This window comes from Hyla sarda, chromosome 8 (genome assembly GCF_029499605.1).
Source record: "Hyla sarda isolate aHylSar1 chromosome 8, aHylSar1.hap1, whole genome shotgun sequence".
In the NCBI taxonomy this organism is placed as follows: Eukaryota; Metazoa; Chordata; class Amphibia; order Anura; family Hylidae; genus Hyla; species Hyla sarda.
The window spans coordinates 234,105,125-234,128,207 of NC_079196.1; the positions used below are offsets into that span (position 1 = coordinate 234,105,125).

The 23,083-nt window shown below is 48.9% G+C and overlaps 1 protein-coding gene across 1 annotated transcript; it reads right to left on the reverse strand.

Annotated features, from left to right (window-relative positions):
- Nucleotides 1-8,205: 8,205 nt before the first annotated feature.
- LOC130285409 (taste receptor type 2 member 8-like) lies at nt 8,206-9,099 on the reverse strand. The gene has a single exon (XM_056536770.1). The coding sequence runs from the start codon at nt 9,097-9,099 to the stop codon at nt 8,206-8,208; it is 894 nt and encodes a 297-aa protein (XP_056392745.1).
- Between the last annotated feature and the right edge of the window lie 13,984 nt (nt 9,100-23,083).

The window sequence follows — 23,083 nt, forward strand, 5'->3', positions numbered from 1 at the left end:
TACAGGCAATTTATTCCACATTTTTCTACCGTTGTGGCCCCTATAGTGGCTTTAACCAAAAAAAATGCCAATCCCAAGTCTTGGCCTCCTCAAGCGGAAGACGCCTTTAAACGGCTCAAGTCTGCCTTTTCTTCGGCTCCCGTGCTCTCCAGACCTGACCCATCTAAACCCTTCCTATTGGAGGTTGATGCCTCCTCTGTAGGAGCTGGAGCGGTCCTTCTACAAAAAAATTCTTCCGGGCATGCTGTTACTTGTGGTTTTTTTTCTAGGACCTTCTCTCCGGCGGAGAGGAACTACTCCATCGGGGATCGAGAGCTTCTAGCCATTAAATTAGCACTTGAGGAATGGAGGCATCTGCTGGAGGGATCAAGATTTCCAGTTATTATTTACACCGATCACAAGAATCTCTCCTATCTCCAGTCTGCCCAACGGCTGAATCCTCGCCAGGCCAGGTGGTCTCTGTTCTTTGCCCGATTTAATTTTGAAATTCACTTTCGGCCTGCCGATAAGAACATTAGGGCCGATGCTCTCTCTCGTTCCTCGGATGCCTCGGAAGTTGAACTCTCTCCGCAACACATCATTCCTCCTGACTGCCTGATCTCCACTTCTCCAGCCTCCATCAGGCAAACTCCTCCAGGGAAGACCTTCGTCTCTCCACGCCAACGCCTCGGAATCCTCAAATGGGGTCACTCCTCCCATCTCGCAGGTCATGCAGGCATCAAGAAATCTGTGCAACTCATCTCTCGCTTCTATTGGTGGCCGACTCTGGAGACGGATGTCGTGGACTTTGTGCGAGCCTGCACTGTCTGTGCCCGGGATAAGACTCCTCGCCAGAAGCCCGCTGGTTTTCTTCATCCTCTGCCTGTCCCCGAACAGCCTTGGTCTCTGATTGGTATGGATTTTATTACAGACCTACCCCCATCCCGTGGCAACACTGTTGTTTGGGTGGTCGTTGATCGATTCTCCAAGATGGCACATTCATCCCTCTTCCTGGTCTTCCTTCAGCGCCTCAGTTGGCTAAACAATTTTTTGTACACATTTTTCGTCTTCACGGGTTGCCCACACAGATAGTCTCGGATAGAGGCGTCCAATTCGTGTCAAAATTCTGGAGGGCTCTCTGTAAACAACTCAAGATTAAATTAAACTTTTCTTCTGCATATCATCCTCAATCCAATGGACAAGTAGAAAGAATTAACCAGGTCTTGGGTGATTATTTACGACATTTTGTTTCCTCCCGTCAGGATGATTGGGCAGATCTTCTACCATGGGCCGAATTCTCGTATAACTTTAGAGTCTCTGAATCTTCCTCCAAATCCCCATTTTTCGTGGTGTACGGCCGTCACCCTCTTCCCCCCCTCCCTACTCCCTTGCCCTCTGGTTTGCCCGCTGTAGATGAAGTGACTCGTGATCTTTCCACCATATGGAAAGAGACCCAAGATTCTCTTTTACAGGCTTCATCTCGCATGAAAAAGTTTGCCGATAAGAAAAGAAGAGCTCCCCCCATTTTTGCTCCAGGAGACAAGGTATGGCTCTCCGCTAAATATGTCCGCTTTCGTGTCCCCAGTTACAAACTGGGTCCACGCTATCTTGGTCCTTTCAAAGTCTTGTGCCAAATTAATCCTGTCTCTTACAAACTTCTTCTTCCTCCTTCTCTCCGTATTCCTAATGCCTTTCATGTCTCTCTTCTTAAACCACTCATCATCAACCGTTTCTCTCCCAAATTAGTTTCTCCCACTCCTGTCTCCGGTTCTTCTGACGTCTTCTCAGTGAAAGAGATACTGGCCTCCAAGACGGTCAGAGGAAAAAGGTTCTTTTTGGTGGATTGGGAGGGCTGTGGACCTGAAGAGAGATCCTGGGAACCTGAGGACAACATCCTAGACAAAAGTCTGCTCCTCAGGTTCTCAGGCTCTAAGAAGAGGGGGAGACCCAAGAGGGGGGTACTGTTACGCCGAGCGCTCCGGGTCCCCGCTCCTCCCCGGAGCTTCTCTCTCGCTACCGCAGCGCTCCGGGCAGCTCCACTGACCCGGTGCGCTGCGATACCGTCTCCAGCCGGGATGCGATTCGCGATGCGGGTAGCGCCCGCTCGCGATGCGCGTCCCGGCTCCCGTACCTGACTCGCTCTCCGTCTGTCCTGTCCCGGCGCGCGCGGCCCCGCTCCCTAGGGCGCGCGCGCGCCGGGTCTCTGCGATTTAAAGGGCCACTGCGCCGCTGATTGGCGCAGTGGTTCCAATTAGTGTGTTCACCTGTGCACTCCCTATTTATACCTCACTTCCCCTTCACTCCCTCGCCGGATCTTGTTGCCATTGTGCCAGTGAAAGCGTTTCCTTGTGTGTTCCTAGCCTGTGTTCCAGACCTCCTGCCGTTGCCCCCGACTACGATCCTTGCTGCCTGCCCTGACCTTCTGCTACGTCCGACCTTGCTTCTGTCTACTCCCTTGTACCGCGCCTATCTTCAGCAGTCAGAGAGGTTGAGCCGTTGCTAGTGGATACGACCTGGTCACTACTGCCGCAGCAAGACCATCCCGCTTTGCGGCGGGCTCTGGTGAAAACCAGTAGTGACTTAGAACCGATCCACTAGCACGGTCCACGCCAATCCCTCTCTGGCACAGAGGATCCACTACCTGCCAGCCGGCATCGTGACAATTCTTTGAAATTAAGGAGACTAGCCTAATGGTCCCTGAAGATTTTAGCTAAAGAAACGCCGCGTTGGACCCCCTAAGTGAGATGGAGTCAAATTATGGACCTCTCATGAAAGAAAGTTATCATGCCGCCATCTGAAGCTAAAGCGGGATACTGATTACTGTCGGTGCAGGATCGAGATCCAAAGCTGTGTGCCCACAGCGGATGAAGTATGAAGCACTGAAAATTGACACAGCAGAAAATCCGCAGCTAAACCAGATAAGTGTGACCACAACACTACAATAACAATATGTGGTTTATATGTGCAGGCACATTTACCAACACTAGTATGCATACTACACCATAAGGATCAATATTGAAATATTGGTGATCCTATAAATTTTGTTGCCGGAACTATCGTGACACTTCTGATGAACAGTAATATTGTTTCTGCCATAGTAATTTGGAAGAGGATCCATTACTGAATGCTATATAATATACTCTACAGCTGAAACATTGATGCTGGAATAAGAGTTATGAGGTGTTTTAAGTATAATATTGATACATCGACACTTCCACTTGTGAATTGGCAGTGGTAATGTGGTGCTCAAGAGCAGACTGGACTGTTGATGAGGATCTATATAGACTATGATTTGATCTTTACCGCACAATGTGGACAGTGGTCTACGTTATCATCTCATATCATAGGAGAGCTGCAGTACCGGTCGCAATTAATGCACGTCTAATGCATGAGATATAAACATATGCTGTGCCTTGATTGAGTACTGTATCCTTTACGAATAGTTTGAGCTGAATATTCTGGTACCCTGCACATTTGAAGATATTTAGAGTGGTTCATGGTGAAGTATTCTTATCGGAGACTTTGTGCTTCTGAGGAATAATATTGATCAACATCTTGTGTGAACTGCAACTAATGAAGATTGTTCTATGCATCCTATGTGAACTGCTACATATTTTCTGAATTGTCCAGTTAGAGTTCTACATATATGAACTGTGCCGTTGGGGCTACTACATATTCAATCGGATTCTTTGGACTACATGATGGCCCGAAACTATTGGATTTTTGAGTATAATATATATTTAATATTTTTTCAATTTTTTCTAGTTCAATTTACTTCTATTTCACTTTTTTCACCATAGTGATTTTTTTACAGTTTATAATAATTAAAAGCTATATTTTAGAGGTTCCCTTTTTGGTCTATCAGTTTGTGTGTATATATATATATATATTACTATTGATATGTTTGTATGCATATACATTATTAATAAGATAGAGAAAGATCATGTTTCTTTGAAACAGCTGCAGGGTTATAATTCAGAGACCACCGTCATATGTTGTTATTATTCTGCAATAATAATGGAATATGTAACTAATGGATATCTGCTTTTATCTCTTAGTAGAAGTAAATGTTGGAAAACAAATAAAAGTTATTTTGTCCCAAGGATATGGTTAACAGAGATGCAGGACAAGAGCTGATAGTGGTGTGACTAACCCTAACTTCAGGAAAAATAAAGTATTGTATGTACTTACATATATAATTGCATCTTGTATATGTTTAAAAAGCATGAAGAATAAAGTTATCCATTTTGCTCTGTAAAGTAAAGCTGGGTTCACACTGTGGTTGACCACAGTTTTAGGTCCGGTTGTAAAAGCGCATACGGCGCAAAAATGAGCCGACCGGACCGAACGTTTCACTCCGGCCGGCTCATTGAAATTAATGACATACGGGAGCGCATACGGTGACATACGGGAGCGCGAGCTTTTAGCTCCCCCCTGCCGTATGCGCTCCCGTATGGAGAAAACGTAGTGTGAACCCAGCCTAAGCATGGTTCTTCTCTGTCTCCTCCATTTAAGTAACCTTGAGTCCATGTGTCTGGCGCCATTGTAACTGCACGTGGTGTGTGTAAGTGAAACCTTGGGTACGAGCATTTGTTTGGAATGTGTGCATGTATCTGTAATTGATAGGACCATGTGTGACCATATGTATGGTTAAATAAATTAAGGAATGTGTCAAATGAAAATATGACCAGTATAAGAATGTAACAATTATAAAGTGTTAATATCCTTAATAGCTGGTGCTGCGCCTTCACAAGGGCCCTGTGAGACGCAGACACCACTATTATATTATCATTATCTTAGTATATCAATAAATATATATTTTAATATACCATTTAATTTGTCCATTCGTCCTAAACCCTGAGCCCTATTTTATATATTTTTAATAGTTCATTTTTATGACACCTTGGGTATAGGTGTTAAAATTGGGTAGCCCTGGTTATTTTAGCGGTTAGATTGACAAGAGCCTCTCCAACTCTTTTTGTAATTTAAAAATCTGTTTAACTTTCTGGCATCAGGTGATTTAAAAAAAAAAAAAAGAAATGTTTTCCAGTGAAGTACCTCTTTAACCCCCCAACCTAAACCATCTGCCCCCAAAAAATACATCATTTGGAGCATACATTCCCCTATCTATGTCCTCTGCGCCCAAGATCTTTCAAAAACTTTCTCTCTTTTTAAATCCTATAGACCCCCACTTTTTATTATCTTTAACTCTTGAGATTAAATTTTACCAGGTGAGTCTTTGGCGAACCATCTCCTCAAAATTATAAGTTTAGCGAGGAAAAATAACTTTACAAATAATTCATTATATTTCCCATATGCACCTAAGATAACTTAGAGCCATCCCCTTAACCTTAATCTAAAATTTACTTTCCAAAATCCCCAAAAAAAAACTCTTGACTAAAGTTACGGATCTTGGGGCACTCCCAAATCAAACGAAAGTACCGTATTTATCGGCGTATAACACGCACTTTTTAGGCAAAAATTTTTAGCCTAAAGTCTATGTGCGTGTTATACGCCGATACACCCCCAGGAAAGGCAGGGGGAGAGAGGCCGTCGCTGCCCGCTTCTTTCCCCCTGCCTTTCCTGGGGTCTAGAGCCCTGCTGCCGGCCCTTCTCTCCCCCTGGCTATCGGCGCCGCTGCCCGTTCTGTCCCCCTGACTATCGGTGCCGGCGCCCCATTGCCGGCGCCGACAGCCAGGGGGAGAGAAGGGGCAGCGGCACCCATTGCAGGCGCCGCTGCCCCGTTGCCTCCCCCCATCCCCGGTGGCAGAATTACCTGTTGCCGGGGTCGCGCTGCTGCAGGCCTCCGGCGCGCGTCCCCTGCGTCGTTGCTATGCGCTGCACGGCGCGGCGCATGACGTCAGTGCGCCGCGCCGTGCATAGCAACGACGCAGGGGACACACGCCAGAGGCCTGCAGCAGCGCGGACCCGACCCCGGCAACAGGTAATTATGCCACCGGGATGGGGGGGAGGCAACGGGGCAGCGGCGCCGGCAATGGGTGCCTCTGCCCCTTCTCTCCCCCTGGCTGTCGGCGCCACTTCTCTCCCCCTGGCTATTGGCGCTGGCACCGATAGTCAGGGGGACAGAACGGGCAGCGGCGCCGATAGCCAGGGGGAGAGAAGGGCCAGTAGCAGGGCTCTAGACCCCAGGAAAGGCAGGGGGAGAGAAGCGGGCAGCGACGGCCTCTCTCCCCCTGCCTTTCCTGGGGGTGTATCGGGGTATACACGCGCACACACGCACCCTCATTTTACCATGGATATTTGGGTAAAAAACTTTTTTTACCCAAATATCCTTGGTAAAATGAGGGTGCGTGTTATAGGCCGGTGCAAGGTATACCCCGATAAATACGGTATGTTACTTGATCCGCCCCACATTTAGGACAATTATGCTTTCCGCTACAACCCATTTTCCACAGTTGCTTTGGTGAATAGTACAACCTATAAACAATCTTTACTTGGGTGTATTGGTATTGTTTATTTGAAGAACATTGCACCGTATTCCAGAGGACCTGTTTCCAAGTCTCCCCGTCAATTGCCCCAATTTCCTCCTCCTATTTTTCTTTAATTTTTATTTGAAATTTCTGTGAAATTATGTGAAATTCCATTGCCCAAGATTTTCTATATCCTTCACATATGCTGAGTGACTACATCAGTGACTCTGAGAAAATCTAATTTATGTGACTATTTTTACACCAATCACTTAGTATGTGTTCTATATGAGAAATGTACAGCACAAAACTCAACTACAGAAACAAGTTCACAAAATACATGTTCATACCACCAAATTTCTCACCCCCATATTTCAGCCTCCCATCCTGTAACCCAAGGATAAAGCTGCTATATAGTGCAGCTCGTATAAGTGAAGGACAGAAGTGCTGAACCAGGAAAACTTCATTCTATATCACAAGCATTCTGTTAGCCCGAGAGTCATTACCATGGACAGTCAGGGCAGGTGTGCGGTCACTACCATGGACAGTCAAGGGGCAAGTGAGCGGTCACTACCATGGGCAGTCAGGAACAAGTGTGTAGTCTCTACCATGGACAGTCAGGGGAAGGTGTGCGGTCACTACTATTGACAGTAAAGGGCAGGTGTGCGGTCACTACTATGGACAGTCAGGGACAGGTGTGCGGTCCCTACCATGGACAGTCAGGGACAGGTGTGCGATCACAACCATGAACAGTCAGGGACAGGTGTGTAGTCTCCACCATGGACAGTCAGGGGAAGGTGTCCGGTCACTACTATGGACAGTCAGGGGCAGGTGTGCGGTCACTACTATGGACAGCCAGGGGCAGGTGTGCGGTCACTATCATGGACAGTCAGGGGCAGGTGTGCGGTCACTATCATGGACAGCCAGGGTCAGGTGTGCGGTCACTATCATGGACAGCCAGGGGTTGGTGTGTGGTCACTACTATGGACAGCCAGGGGAAGGTGTGGGGGTCAATAATATGGACAGCCATGGGTATTTGTGCGGTCACTAATATGAACAGCCACAATCTTAATTCCCTTCATATCTGAGTAGTGGATTCTGTAATGTGCATCAATTCCAGCTGTAAATGATGAACATTGTGGATGTTAATCGGGTCAGAAGTTTTAACAGAATAAATGACGCGCTCACATTTCCCATCAAATACCTAAACTAATACAGACCCCAGACCAGACCTCCTAAACTAATACAGACCCCAGACAAGACCTCCTAAACTAATATAGACCCAAGACCAGACCTCCTAAACTAATAGAGACCCAAGATGAGACCTCCTAAACTAATACAGACCCAAGACCAGACCTCCTAAACTAATATAGACCCAAGACCAGACCTCCTAAACTAATATAGACCCAAGATCAGACCTCCTAAATTAATATAGACCCAAGATCAGACCTCCTAAACTAATATAGACCCAAGACCAGACCTCCTAAACTAATAGAGACCCAAGACCAGACCTCCTAAACTAATATAGACCCAAGACCAGACCTCCTAAACTAATACAGAACCAAGCCCAGACCTCCTAAACTAATACAGACCCCAGACCAGACCTCCTAAACTAATACAGGCCCAAGATCAGACCTCCTAAATTAATATAGACCCCAGACCAGACCTCCTAAAATAATATAGACCCAAGACCAGACCTCCTAAACTTATATAGACCAAAGACCAGACCTCCTAAACTAATATAGACCCAAGACCAGACCCCCATGGTCTGGGGCCCTGAGGGGCCCTGAGAGGCCATTTAGCAAGTAAAGATCTGTTTAATGGCTTCCTTCAGTACAGGATTACCATAGATGAGGAGTGCAGGTAAGGATGTGGCACACAAGAAAAGGAAAATCACACATAAGCAGTAACCCAAGGGTAAATGTGAAAATACACCCAGCACTATAAGAATGCTACAGAGTAAGATGGTAACGTACAAAGCCAGGAGCCCTATCATGGTATAAATGGCCGCTCGATAGTCTTTAACTCTGGTGCTTCCTGATGTCTTCATGCTCTTCTGAATCTGATGGTTGTAGAGTTTGAGGAACCCAGCGCTGCCAATGGTTGTCATTATGATGACCAGGAATGGCAGAGAGTTCAGAATCAGGACATTCGTGACAAACGCTTTCTGAGTGCTGGTACCTGATGTCACTTCAGACAGAGATATCGATGAATTCCTTTGGTCTGTTTGTGGACGGAGAGGAACCATCGATAAGAAGCTTCCACCAAGTGACACAACTTCTGATGTTATTATTAACCACATGACGACTGCACCCATCCTGCTCTTCAGTGTTGTGAGGACTCCGGGCTGAGAAGATACGATCTTCATGAAGTAGAAGACACAAAGTACAGCGCTGAGCCACATATAGGACGTAATGCTGTACATGGTCATGTATGTGATGGTATGATGTACAGAAACATTGCCGTACAGTTTTGGCGACAGAAAATTTGTGTCAAAGTTCAGAGATAAAATAATGGAATAACATATATTGGACATGTTCAGAGGGATCAGGATTCTGCTGTAGGTCCCGATGTTTTTCTTACGAAATTCCTTAAGAATAAGACTAACTATTAATAAGAAGCTGGAGAGGGACCCGATGGTGGCTTCCAGAAGCAATATGGCAAAAAATGCCTTTTCATATGGAGAATCCATGTCAGGAGCTCACTTGACACCAAGGAGCTCACGAGACACCAAGGAGCTCACGAGATACCAAGGAGCTCACGAGACAACAAGGAGCTCACAAGACAACAAGGAGCTCATGAGACAATGTCTTCCCAATCGTCTCTGATGAGATGAAGATGGTGACGGCTCATGTGCCCGGACTGCAGACAAGACCCTGATTGTCATCTGACTAGGATGTAACACTTTCCTTTCTCCACATGAAGGACTTGTGCTTTGTCTCCAGTAAATATTCTGGATTCACCTCATTTTCTTAGTCTGACTTTGAAAATATGTAAAACTGGGATCTGTTTCCTATTCTTAGAGCATCTATGGTTGATGGATCTGCAGCTTTGGTAGCTCACCAGATTGTGTAGAGGAGCATACTGTAAATTTTCTCTTTACTATACTATATTTCCAGAAATTATATCAAATAAGGGTAAATGGTGAGGGGAGGGGCACCGCTCGCACTAAATCCAGAACACAAACCCAATACACAGGATTATAGTGCGGGTGAACCTGGGTAAAACCTGAGAAATGGCCCCTGTTGCTAGTAGGCAAATGACCTCCTTTGCACATTTGAAGCGGAGCCTGGGGATAAAGTTTACTTTGAGATACAAGTTCCGCATGCGTGGTGGAATCTATGCAGTTTCAGAATATATCCTATAATGTTGTGACATTGTATACTGTATAATAAAGCAGCCTGCAGGTTTCTATGTGAAAATACAGGATATCCTATAGTAACAGCTGTGACTCAAGGGAACTACAAGTTGCAGCATGTGCAGATAAACAGGAGAACTGCACATAGTATCACAGTTTTCTGCCATCTTGCAGTATACTTTACCACACCGGTGTGCCGAGCTTCCCTGCCCCCGCCCCATATGTCGCACTATGTCCGTCCATCTTATAAATATTTGTAATTCTACACTCTCACATTCTAGTGACTTGAGGGCTCTGTATAGCGGCTCCTGCCCCCTGATAAGAGGAGGTTACATACATACTAGTTATGGCAGCCATATCTCAGAGACGGCAGGAACGTATCTGTTCACTCAGGTTTCCCCGTACTATAACCCTGTGTATTGGGTTCAGTGCAGGTGAACAAGGTGTTGGTGTCCCTTTAAAGGGGTACTCCACTGCTAGACAAAGGATAGGCAATAACATGACTGATCGTGAAGGTCCAGACTGCATCGTGAGGGTGCATGGAGTGAACTCTGTTCTGTGCCGGTTGAATGGCGATCACAGCCGCCAAGCCCCCTCAATTCATGTCTATGGGAGGAGGTGTGACGGCTGCATCCGAAGGCACAACTCCCTGATGTCATAATTAGAGATGAGCGAATCAAAGTTGACGAACCCGAATTCGTTACGAATTTTATGGAAACTTTGCTTAATTAAACTCCATTTTACATCGTTCAAGGCTATTGGGGACCTAAGATGGCGGATCCACATGTGAGTACATGGGGCAGGGGATTATGGGAGGGCGGGAAACAGCGGTGGGAATGTAGGTAGGCGGGCTGACCCTGAACCACATGTGAGATGCAGCCTATCAGTGTTCACTGACCCCTGTGATGTCACAGCCCCTATATAATCGGCGGCCATCTTGCCTCTCTTCATTTCATCTATGCAGTCAGATAGAGAGGACGGGACTGTGTGTGTGTGAATAGCTCATACCACAGCGTTACACTGCAACTGCTAGTCACATCAGCATTAGGGAAAGGCAGGAGTGCAGAGTGCTGTGCTGTTACTCTGAGAAGGATCATTGATTGCTAAACCTCCTATTCACGTTATTGAGCATTGCAGCAGAGAGGGGCAGATAGCTGTCAGCTGCCTCATACACATCTCCAAGCTGCCGGAACTTTATCCACCATCTTATCTCCTCATTTTTCAGCCCAATTGTGTTTATTTTTTTTTTTGCTCCACAAATCTTTTGCTGCTCAGAATTGTGTGACAGAGTGCAATTTAGGGTTTAATCCTTGAATTTTTTTTTGTGGTGCTGCACTGTTGGATCCTGCTGCTGTTCAGAAATATGTGATTGTTCGGTGGACTGTAGTGCATTTGTACAATTTTTTACCTGTTAATCTGTCAAGGGGCTACATACTGTGCAAGTCCAAACAATACTATTCACCGGCTGTTTTTTTTTTTAAATAGTTTTTTCTGCGTATAGTTAGGCATATTACTGCCCTCATCAGTGCATACCGCATAGGTACATCCAAGTATTGTACCATTTAGTACCTGTTAAGCTGTCAAGGTGCTCCATACCGTCAAAGTCCAAACCATAGTATCCACCTGCTGGTATTTTACAAAAACACAGATTTTTTTCTGCATATAGTTAGGCATATTACTGCCCTCATCAGTGCATACCGCATAAGTACATCCAATTATTGTACCATCTAGTACCTGTTAATCTGTCAAGGGCCTACATACTGTTCAAGGACAGCCGTAAGTAATCACCTGCTGCTGTTCTAGACAAATACTGTTTAAAGAGTAGTGTAGCGTATTGTAATACCCTCATAAACGCACTAAGTATGTCAGACAGAGAAGTGCCAGGACGTGCAAAGAGGATTGGCAGAGGCCTAAATACTTCAGGCAGAGTTGGCAGCAGACTTGGGGCGAGTGGCAGCAGGAGTCGCAGCAAGAGGCCTGAGCTCCCGTTATCAGCCAGCAGTCGTATCTCCACCAGCAACCCATCTGCCGTCGTCGATTGGTTAACACGGTCATCCACATCATCACAAGTGACATCTGACACCCCCAGTCAACAGTCGGTGGGTTCCTCAGACACAACCCTCAGTTGGTATGGCCCGGGAGCAGTCCCTGTCCTCCCATTGCCTTTGCTCTATGCTGTTCCCTCTACTAAAGAAGTATCTTATGCTGTGGGTTCAGCTCCACTATTTACTGAGGACGATCTAATACAGGACAGTCTGCAGCTACTGGACAGCCAAGAAGGGGAGGAGACATGCGCCGCTTGCTCCGCTAGCTGGCCAAGTAGTGATGCGGAGAGTGACGTGGGTGGCGGTGTTGCAAGGGTTCAGTGTCCTGAAACAGACACTGTTGGGGAACCTGAGGAGGACATCAGTGACGTGCACACACATGTGGATGATGATGAAACCGATCACAATTGGGATCCGGGTGCAGAAGGGGCTTCATCATCATCAGGAGAAGAGAGTTGCAAGTTGCCCTTGAGGCAGCAAGGCGGTAGCACGGTTGGCAGTCAGCGTGGTGGCAGTAGTGGAAATTAAGGAGCCAAACGTGCCCGGGGGAGACCACCTGCTTCGCGGCAGCTTACCTTTCCAAGAGGTAGTGGAACAGGGGTTCCTGGAGACTGCGCCAGTAGCAGTCAATTAGTGCGGACTGCGGGTGGGAAAATCAGCTATTCAGCGGTGTGGAAGTTTTTCATAAGGCATCCAGAGGAGGTTCACGTAGCCACATGCAAGATCTGTTGGCAGACGGTGAAGCGTGGCCAGGGTCCCAATGTCGGCACCACGGCCCTGCGTCAACACATGCTTCGCCACCATAAAGCGGCCTGGGAGAACCGTGGCTCCGATGTAGAGGTCCAGCCTGCTGCATCACCCAGTGGCAATCCGCTCCCTCCTTCATCCAGGCTCCATGAAGGCCGAAGCTGTGTGTCAAACCCTCCTTCTGTCGCTCCTGCTTCTTCAGCTTTTAGTCAGCCATTCCGCCAACAATCCATCGGCGAAGCCATGTCCAAGAGACAACAGTATGCGCCCACTCATCCAACGGTGCAGAAGTTGAATGTGGTCCTGTCCAAGTTGCTGGTGTTGCAGTCCCTCCCTTTTCAAGTGGTGGACTCTGCACCTTTCAGAGAATTGATGGTTTGTGCCGAGCCGAGGTGGAGAGTCCCAAGCCGTCATTTCTTTGCGAAGAAGGCAGTACCAGCCCTGCATAAGTTTGTACAAGAGAAGGTGGGCCAGTCCTTGAGCCTGTCGGTGTGTTCAAAAGTGCATGGCAGCACTGACGTGTGGAGCTGTAACTATGGGCAGGGACAATACTTGTCTTTTACGGCCCACTGGGTAAATGTGGTTCCTGCACAGCCACAACAGCAACTTGGACAGGTCACACCGCTTCCTCCTCCACGCTCTCGCTCCCTGGCAGTTGGTCCTGTTACAGTGTGCAACGCCGCCTCCTCATCCTCCACCGTGTCCTCGGCCTCCGCTGCACGTCCAAATCTCGGTGGCCCTTCATCGTACCATGTGTGTAGGGCACGGAGGTGTCAAGCTGTTCTTCACATGGTTTGCCTTGGCGAATGGAGTCACACAGGGGAGGAACTGCTAAAGTTAATTCGTAAAGAAATCCGAGTATGGCTTACTCCACGAAATCTGGAAATGGGAACCATGGTGACCGACAATGGGAAGAACATTGTGGCCGCGTTGCGACAAGGAAGTGTGAACCATTCGCCCTGCATGGCACACGTGTTGAATCTGGTTGTCAAGCACTTCCTCAAGTCTTCACCCCATTTGCAAAACATCCTGAAAAGGGCAAGGAAACTGTGCATGCACTTCAGCCACTCATACACTGCCAAGCACACCTTCCTTGAGCTGCAGCATCAGAACAGTATCCCACAACATAGTCTTATTTGTGATGTTGCCACATGTTGGAATTCCACCCTCCATATGTTGGACAGACTATACGAACAAAGAAAAGCCATCACCGATTTCTTGATGATCCAAGCAGATAGGAGTACTCCCCTGTGTAACTTCAATGTGAACCAGTGGCAGCTCATACGTGACACCTGCCGTTTGCTGAGGCCCTTTGAGGAAGCCACATTATTTGTGAGGCACCTGGATTATGCCATGAACGACTACAACACATGATTGAAACCATGGCTGGTCATGGCAATGGAAACGTTGCGCCTACATCTCAAGGCTACATGAGCCCTGTGGGGGCTTAACTGGAGGAGGAGGATGATGAGGGGCAGAGCGAAGCACAGTTTAGGTTGGATGAGATTGGCGGTGTTTTTAGTCTTCGGACAGGAGAGGAGGAGCAGGAGCAGCCAGAGGAGCTGGAGGGTTATGAGGAAGTTGAGACAGAGGACCCAGACACACCGTGGCAGTATGCAGTGGAGATGGAGGCAGGTAGTCCCTCCGAGTCACTGGGGCAAATGGCACGATGCATGCTCAGTTGCTTGCGTAGTGACCCCCGAATTGTCAAAATTCGTCAGCGGAATGACTTATGGATCTCCACCTTATTAGACCCTCGCTACCGTCCCTAAATGGGGGCCTTTTTTACACCCACTGAGAGGGAGGACAAACTGGCCTATTACAGAGAGATTCTACGTAGTCAGTTGGCTGATGCCTATCGGCCACATGGTCCATCGACTCGCAGGTCTGACTCGAGGGCCCCTCTGCGCTCACCTTCCACTGCCATGGCACCATGGGGAGGGGAGGGGTGGCAGGAGCAGTAGCAGCTCAATCAGCAGCAGCCTGAGTCTACAGTCGCTGATCATAGCTTTCTTCACCCACATAGTGGAGCAACTCATCAGCAGCAGGTAGACATGGAGCAGGACCTGAACCAGCAGGTGGTGGTATACCTTGACGTGGCCATGCCAACAACCATTGCAGATCCGCTGGACTTCTGGGCAGCCAAACTTGATTTATGGCCACAACTAGCAGAGTTTGCCCTGGAAAAGCTGTCCTGCCCGGCCAGTAGTGTGCCATCAGAACGGGTGATCAGTGCGGCCGGGGCCATAGTCACCCCAAGGAGAACTCGTCTGTCCACTAAAAATGTGGAGAGACTGACGTTTGTCAAGATGAATCAGGGATGGATCAGCCAGGATTTCCAGCCACCAATGCCAGATGCCTCAGAGTAGATTGACCAAGCTGCTACACCAACATTTCCCAATTATGGTTGGTTATGAAACACACACTACTTGACTTCATGATGCTTCTGGGCTTGGGCCTTTAATTTTAGGATTTTTGAAATACATACATACATGCTTAATTTAAATTTCAACATTTATGGTGCAATGTATGGGGTTATTAAACACTCTTGGGTAGTGTTTTTTTCAAATTTTATGATAATTATCACAGTAATAAACTTGAATTTTCCTCAATAATAACCATTACACCATTGAACGATTGTTGCGTGTGATTTTTTAAGTAAAATTTAAAAAAAAAAATACGCAGAGGGATGAGCTCTGCTTCTTTATTTCATAACATTTTTTTTATAGAAGAATGTCTTTTGGTGGTCCACTGTCCTGCATTATAGAGTCTTCTGGACTCTTGGATATGGGCTTGTTCTTAAACAAAGGTACAAAAACCATAAATGGCAGGACAGGGATATGGAGATGTGTTACGCCGAGCGCTCCGGGTCCCCGCTCCTCCCCGGAGCGCTCGCTTCACTCCCTCCGCTGCAGCGCTCCGGTCACGTCCTCTGACCCGGGGCGCTGCGATCCCGCTGCCAGCCGGGATGCGATTCGCGATGCGGGTAGCGCCCGCTCGCGATGCGCACCCCGGCTCCCCTACCTGACTCGCTCCCCGTCTGTTCTGTCCCGGCGCGCGCGGCCCCGCTCCCTAGGGCGCGCGCGCGCCGGGTCTCTGCGATTTAAAGGGCCACTGCGCCGCTGATTGGCGCAGTGGTTCCAATTAGGGTTTTCATCTGTGCACTTCCCTATATTACCTCACTTCCCTTGCACTCCCTTGCCGGATCTTGTTGCCTTAGTGCCAGTGAAAGCGTTCCTTGTGTGTTCCTTGCCTGTGTTTCCAGACCTTCTGCCGTTGCCCCTGACTACGATCCTTGCTGCCTGCCCCGACCTTCTGCTACGTCCGACCTTGCTTCTGCCTACTCCCTTGTACCGCGCCTATCTTCAGCAGCCAGAGAGGTGAGCCGTTGCTAGTGGATACGACCTGGTCACTACCGCCGCAGCAAGACCATCCCGCTTTGCGGCGGGCTCTGGTGAAAACCAGTAGTGGCTTAGAACCGGTCCACTAGCACGGTCCACGCCAATCCCTCTCTGGCACAGAGGGTCCACTACCTGCCAGCCGGCATCGTGACAGTAGATCCGGCCATGGATCCCGCTGAAGTTCCTCTGCCAGTTGTCGCTGACCTCACCACGGTGGTCGCCCAGCAGTCACAACAGATAGCGCAACAAGGCCAACAGCTGTCTCAACTGACCGTTATGCTACAACAGTTGCTACCACAGCTTCAGCAGTCATCTCCTCCGCCAGCTCCTGCACCTCCTCCGCAGCGAGTGGCCGCTCCTGGGATACGCTTATCCTTGCCGGATAAATTTGATGGGGACTCTAAGTTTTGCCGTGGCTTTCTTTCCCAATGTTCCCTGCATCTGGAGATGATGTCGGACCTGTTTCCCACTGAAAGGTCTAAGGTGGCTTTCGTAGTCAGTCTTCTGTCCGGAAAAGCCCTGTCATGGGCCACACCGCTCTGGGACCGCAATGACCCCGTCACTGCCTCTGTACACTCCTTCTTCTCGGAAATCCGAAGTGTCTTTGAGGAACCTGCCCGAGCCTCTTCTGCTGAGACTGCCCTGTTGAACCTGGTCCAGGGTAATTCTTCCGTTGGCGAGTATGCCGTACAATTCCGTACACTTGCTTCAGAATTGTCCTGGAATAATGAGGCCCTCTGCGCGACCTTCAAAAAAGGCCTATCCAGCAACATTAAAGATGTTCTGGCCGCACGAGAAATTCCTGCTAATCTACATGAACTTATTCACCTAGCCACTCGCATTGACATGCGTTTTTCTGAAAGGCGTCAGGAACTCCGCCAAGATATGGACTCTGTTCGCACGAGGCGTTTCGTCTCCTCGGCTCCTCTCTCCTCTGGTCCCCTGCAATCTGTTCCTGTGCCTCCCGCCGTGGAGGCTATGCAGGTCGACCGGTCTCGCCTGACACCTCACGAGAGGACACGACGCCGTATGGAGAACCTCTGCCTGTACTGTGCTAGTACCGAACACTTCCTGAGGGATTGTCCTATCCGTCCTCCCCGCCTGGAAAGACGTACGCTGACTCCGCACAAAGGTGAGACAGTCCTTGATGTCTACTCTGCTTCTCCACGTCTTACTGTGCCAGTGCGGATGTCTGCCTCTGCCTTCTCCTTCTCTACAGTGGCCTTCTTGGACTCTGGATCTGCAGGAAATTTTATTTTGGCCTCTCTCGTCAACAGGTTCAACATCCCGGTGACCAGTCTCGCCAGACCCCTCTACATCAATTGTGTAAATAATGAAAGATTGGACTGTACCATACGTTTCCGCACGGAGCCCCTTCTTATGAGCATCGGATCTCATCATGAGAGGATTGAACTTTTGGTCCTCCCCAATTGCACCTCGGAGATTCTCCTTGGACTTCCCTGGCTTCAACTTCATTCCCCAACCCTGGATTGGTCCACTGGGGAGATCAAGAGTTGGGGGTCCTCTTGTTCCAAGAACTGTCTAAAACCGGTTCCCAGTAACCCTTGCCGTAACTCTGTGGTTCCTCCAGTAACCGGTCTCCCTAAGGCCTATATGGACTTCGCGGATGTTTTCTGCAAAAAACAAGCTGAGACTCTACCTCCTCACAGGCCTTATGATTGCCCTATCGACCTCCTCCCGGGTACTACTCCACCCCGGGGCAGAATTTATCCTCTCTCTGCCCCAGAGACTCTTGCCATGTCCGAATACGTCCAGGAGAATCTAAAAAAGGGCTTTATCCGTAAATCCTCCTCTCCTGCCGGAGCCGGATTTTTCTTTGTGTCCAAAAAAGATGGCTCCCTACGTCCTTGCATTGACTACCGCGGTCTTAATAAAATCACGGTTAAGAACCGCTACCCCTTACCCCTCATCTCTGAACTCTTTGATCGCCTCCAAGGTGCCCACATCTTCACTAAATTGGACTTAAGAGGCGCCTATAACCTCATCCGCATCAGAGAGGGGGACGAGTGGAAAACGGCATTTAACACCAGAGATGGACACTTTGAGTATCTGGTCATGCCCTTTGGACTGTGCAATGCCCCTGCCGTATTCCAAGACTTTGTCAATGAAATTTTTCGTGATCTGTTATACTCCTGTGTTGTTGTATATCTGGACGATATCCTAATTTTTTCTGCCAATCTAGAAGAACACCGCCAGCATGTCCGTATGGTTCTTCAGAGACTTCGTGACAACCGTTTTTCTCCCAAATCTGTTCCTCCCACTCCTGTTTCCGGCTCCTCGGACGTCTTCTCGGTCAAGGAAATTTTGGCTGCCAAAAAGGTCAGAGGGAAAAATTTTTTTTTAGTAGACTGGGAGGGTTGTGGTCCTGAAGAGAGATCCTGGGAACCTGAGGACAACATCCTTGACAAAAGTCTGCTCCTCAGGTTCTCAGGCTCCAAGAAGAGGGGGAGACCCAAGGGGGGGGGTACTGTTACGCCGAGCGCTCCGGGTCCCCGCTCCTCCCCGGAGCGCTCGCTTCACTCCCACCGCTGCAGCGCTCCGGTCATGTCCTCTGACCCGGGGCGCTGCGATCCCGCTGCCAGCCGGGATGCGATTCGCGATGCGGGTAGCGCCCGCTCGCGATGCGCACCCCGGCTCCCCTACCTGACTCGCTCCCCGTCTGTTCTGTCCCGGCGCGCGCGGCCCCGCTCCCTAGGGCGCGCGCGCGCCGGGTCTCTGCGATTTAAAGGGCCACTGCGCCGCTGATTGGCGCAGTGGTTCCAATTAGGGTTTTCACCTGTGCACTTCCCTATATTACCTCACTTCCCTTGCACTCCCTTGCCGGATCTTGTTGCCTTAGTGCCAGTGAAAGCGTTCCTTGTGTGTTCCTTGCCTGTGTTTCCAGACCTTCTGCTGTTGCCCCTGACTACGATCCTTGCTGCCTGCCCCGACCTTCTGCTACGTCCGACCTTGCTTCTGCCTACTCCCTTGTACCGCGCCTATCTTCAGCAGCCAGAGAGGTGAGCCGTTGCTAGTGGATACGACCTGGTCACTACCGCCGCAGCAAGACCATCCCGCTTTGCGGCGGGCTCTGGTGAAAACCAGTAGTGGCTTAGAACCGGTCCACTAGCACGGTCCACGCCAATCCCTCTCTGGCACAGAGGGTCCACTACCTGCCAGCCGGCATCGTGACAAGATGTTGTGCCTACATCTTACGGCCACATGAGCCCTGTGGGTGCTTGTGAGATTATATCCTTTGTACCCACACGGCGGGGTCCGGGACGCAAATTTGGATTAAAATTTAAAATAAAAAAATCACACATTTCAATGGTTTTCTCATGCTGCAGCCAACTCTGGCTGCGTCATTCTGGTAATATATAGAGAGCACTCGCTGTCCTAAATTTTCGTTAAAATTTTTCGGCAAAAATGTTTGTCTTTTTTATTAGTGATTGTGAAGCTTTGGTGAGTACTCATGCATCAGACAACTCCAGGCTGTGTCATTCAGGCATTATATGGTTTAATGATGGTTTTGCTGGGCCTGGCTCTGGGAATTTCAAATTTTCTCATAGGTAGCACCGGCTATCCAAAAGTCTTCTTCATAAATTTCTACTATTGTTGTATTTTTTGGGAGGGATTGTGAAGCCCTAGTGTGTACTAATGCATCAGCCAACTCCAGGCTGTGTCATTCAGGCAATATATAGGTAGCACCCACTGTCCTAAATATTCTTAAATTTTTTTCAAAAATGGTTGTTTTTTCTTTGGGATTCTGAAGCCCTGGTGTGTACTCCATGCTGCTTCCTGCTACACTCTGTCAACCCGTTGGTCCTGTGACAGTGTGCTACTCCGCCTCCACATCCTCCACTGTGTCTTAAGCCTCCACTGCCCGGACAAGTCTCAGTGGCCCTTCAGCATACCATGTGTGCAGGTCACGGCGGTGTCACATTGTTCTTCACATGGTTTGCCTTGACGAGAAGTCTTGGAAACAATGGCCGGTCAGGGCAATGGAGACGTTGCGCCTTCATCTCACGGCCACATGAGCCCTGTGGGGGCTTGTTAGATTTGGTCCTTCGTACCCACACGCTGGGGTCCGGGACACGCAAAGGTTGTTTTAAATTTCAAATAAAAAAATGATGGCGCTGCTGGGCCTGGATCTGGGAATTTCAAATTTTCTGGTAGGTAGCACCCGCTATCCAAAATCTTTTTCAAAAATGTCTAAAATTGTGGTGTTTTTTTGGGGGGATTGGTAAGCCCTGCTGTGTACTCGTGCATCAGCCAACTCCAGGCTGTGTCATTCAGCCACTATATGGTGTCCTCATGCTTCAGCCTCATCCAAGCTGTGTCATTCAGCCACTATATGGTGTCCTCATGCTGCCAACACCTCCACACTATGGCATTCAGCCACTATATGGTGTCCTCATGCTGCCAACACCTCCATGCTGTGCCATTCAGCCACTATATGGTGTCCTCATGCTGCCAACACCTCCACGCTGTGCCATTCAGCCACTATATGGTCTCCTCATGCTGCCAACACCTCCACGCTGTGCCATTCAGCCACTATATGGTGTCCTCATGCTGCCAACACCTCCATGCTGTGCCATTCAGCCACTATATGGTCTCCTCATGCTGCCAACACCTCCATGCTGTGTCATTCAGCCACTATATGGTCTCCTCATGCTGCCAACACCTCCACGCTATGTCATTCAGTCACTATATGGTCTCCTGACACTGATGCCACCACCAGGCTCTGTCATTGTGCTGCTGTGCAGCAGTGATTCTAAAAGCGATGCCGGTAATCTGCATGTTATTCTGAATAACAGTATTATTTCACTACCCCAGCACACTCCATATGCCTGTTAGTACACAGCAAAGTGTTCTATACCCCTATAGAGGCTGTATGTAGGCTAGAAATAGCCTTTTTTAATATAGATTCGCCGCGAAAAAATTTGGATCAAAGCAATTCGGAAAATTCGGAAAATTCGGCGAATCGGCCGAATCGAGTTTTTGAAAAGTTCGCTCACCTCTAGTCACAATCACGGAGGCCCCAGGCAGTGCCAGCCCGGAAATCCTGTGGATATGGGATAACATGTTTAGGGGCAGAGTACCCCTTTAAAGTAGAGCCTAGGTGTCTGGCAGCTTGTAGACTGGGTTTGTAGCCTGGAAAGCACTGAGGTTCTATGGAGGAGTACACATACTGTATACAGATGGTCCTCAGATATAAGGAGGTGCGGACAAGGCTTCAGTCTCCTGACCTGGATGAAGATAATTGCACATTGTGTAGATATAGATTTACCTTCAGCAGACGTTAACAACATTAGGTTAGAATAGCATAGGATCACATGACCGGCGTCATGTATTTTGGCTGATGTGAGTCCTCTGGGGAGTTTACATTTTATTTGCTTTACAGTCATTATGCTTAGTGATGAAAGAGTCAAAGCAGGACGAAGTCATCCATTTCTGGTCTGTGGTCTCAAGTTCTCATATCACCTACACCCTGGGTGATCAGTGGGGTCCACAAAGGCCCCCTGCTTACCATTCATCATGGGCATCACCAACAGGGTGGCAGTCATGGTGTTTACCAGCAGATGAGGGGGCAGCACTCTTCTATATGTTCTTTAATGTTCTATAGACATTAAAGTTAAACTACAGCCCATCCCCCAACCATACAAATATTAAGAATGGTAGTGATTGGGTCATTGGGGATCCAGGGGTTAAGGCTGGGTTCACAAATTTAGGTTTTAAACTTGCAGTTATTGAATACAAAGCCAGGAACCGATGATAAATGAAGGAGATGTATAGAGGGAATAGTGAGAATTCTCCTCTTTCAAATCCATTCCTGGCTTTGTATTCAATAAATATAATTAAAAACCTAAATGTGTAAACACAGTCTAATGGGAAGATATCTATGTCCCTGGTGTCCAGTGATTTTATAACCACTTCCAGCTCCAGCGCTCTCTGTGCCCAGTCATAGGTCTACAGCTTGACTGAGAATTTAAGAAACCCATAAAATAGAGAGTCAGGGGCAAGAGTCACTTACAATCACATGGACAGTCAGGGGAAGGTGTGCGGTCAATAACATGGACAGTAAGGGGCAAGTGTGCGGTCACTATCATGGACAGTCAGGGGTAGGTGTGCGGTCACTATCATGGACAGTCAGGGACAGGTGTGCGGTCACTACCATGGACAGTCAGGGGCAGGTGTGCGGTCACTACCATGGACAGTCAGGGGCAGGTGTGCGGTCACTATCATGGACAGTCAGGGACAGGTGTGCGGTCCCCTATCATGGACAGTCCGGGACAGGTGTGCGGTCACTATTATGGACAGTCAGGGGCAGGTGTGCGGTCACTACCATGGACAGTCAGGGGCAGGTGTGCGGTCACTATCATGGACAGTCAGGGGCAGGTGTGCGGTCACTATCATGGACAGTCAGGGACAGGTATGCGGTCACTATCAAGGACAGTCAGGGGCAGGTGTGCAGTCACTAGCATGGACAGTCAGGGGCAGGTGTGCGGTCACTACCATGGACAGTCAGGGGCAGGTGTGCGGTCACTACCATGGACAGCCAGGGGCAGGTGTGCGGTCACTACCATGGACAGACAGGGGCAGGTGTGCGGTCACTACCATGGACAGTCAGAGGTAGGTGTGTGGTCACTACCATGGACAGTCAGGGGCAGGTGTGCGGTCACTACCATGGAAAGTCAGAGGTGGGTGTGCGGTCACTACCATGGACAGGTGTGAGGTCACTACCATGGACAGTCAGGGACAGGTGTGCGGTCACTACCATGGAAAGCCAGGGGTAGGTGTGTGGTCACTACCATGGGCAGTTGGGGGAAGGGGTGCGGTCACTACCATAGACAGTCAGGGGCAGGTGTGTGGTCACTACCATGGAGAGTAAGGGGCAGGTGTGCAGTAAATACTATGGACAGCCAGGAGTAGGTGTGTGGTCCCTACCATGGACAGCCAGGGGTAGGCGTGCGGTCACTACCATGGACAGCCAGGGGCAGGTGTGCGGTCACTACCATGGACAGTCAGGGGCAGGTGTGCGGTCACTACCATGGACAGTCAGGTAGAGGTGTGCGGTCACTACCATGGACAGTCAGGGGCAGGTGTGCGGTCACTACCATGGAC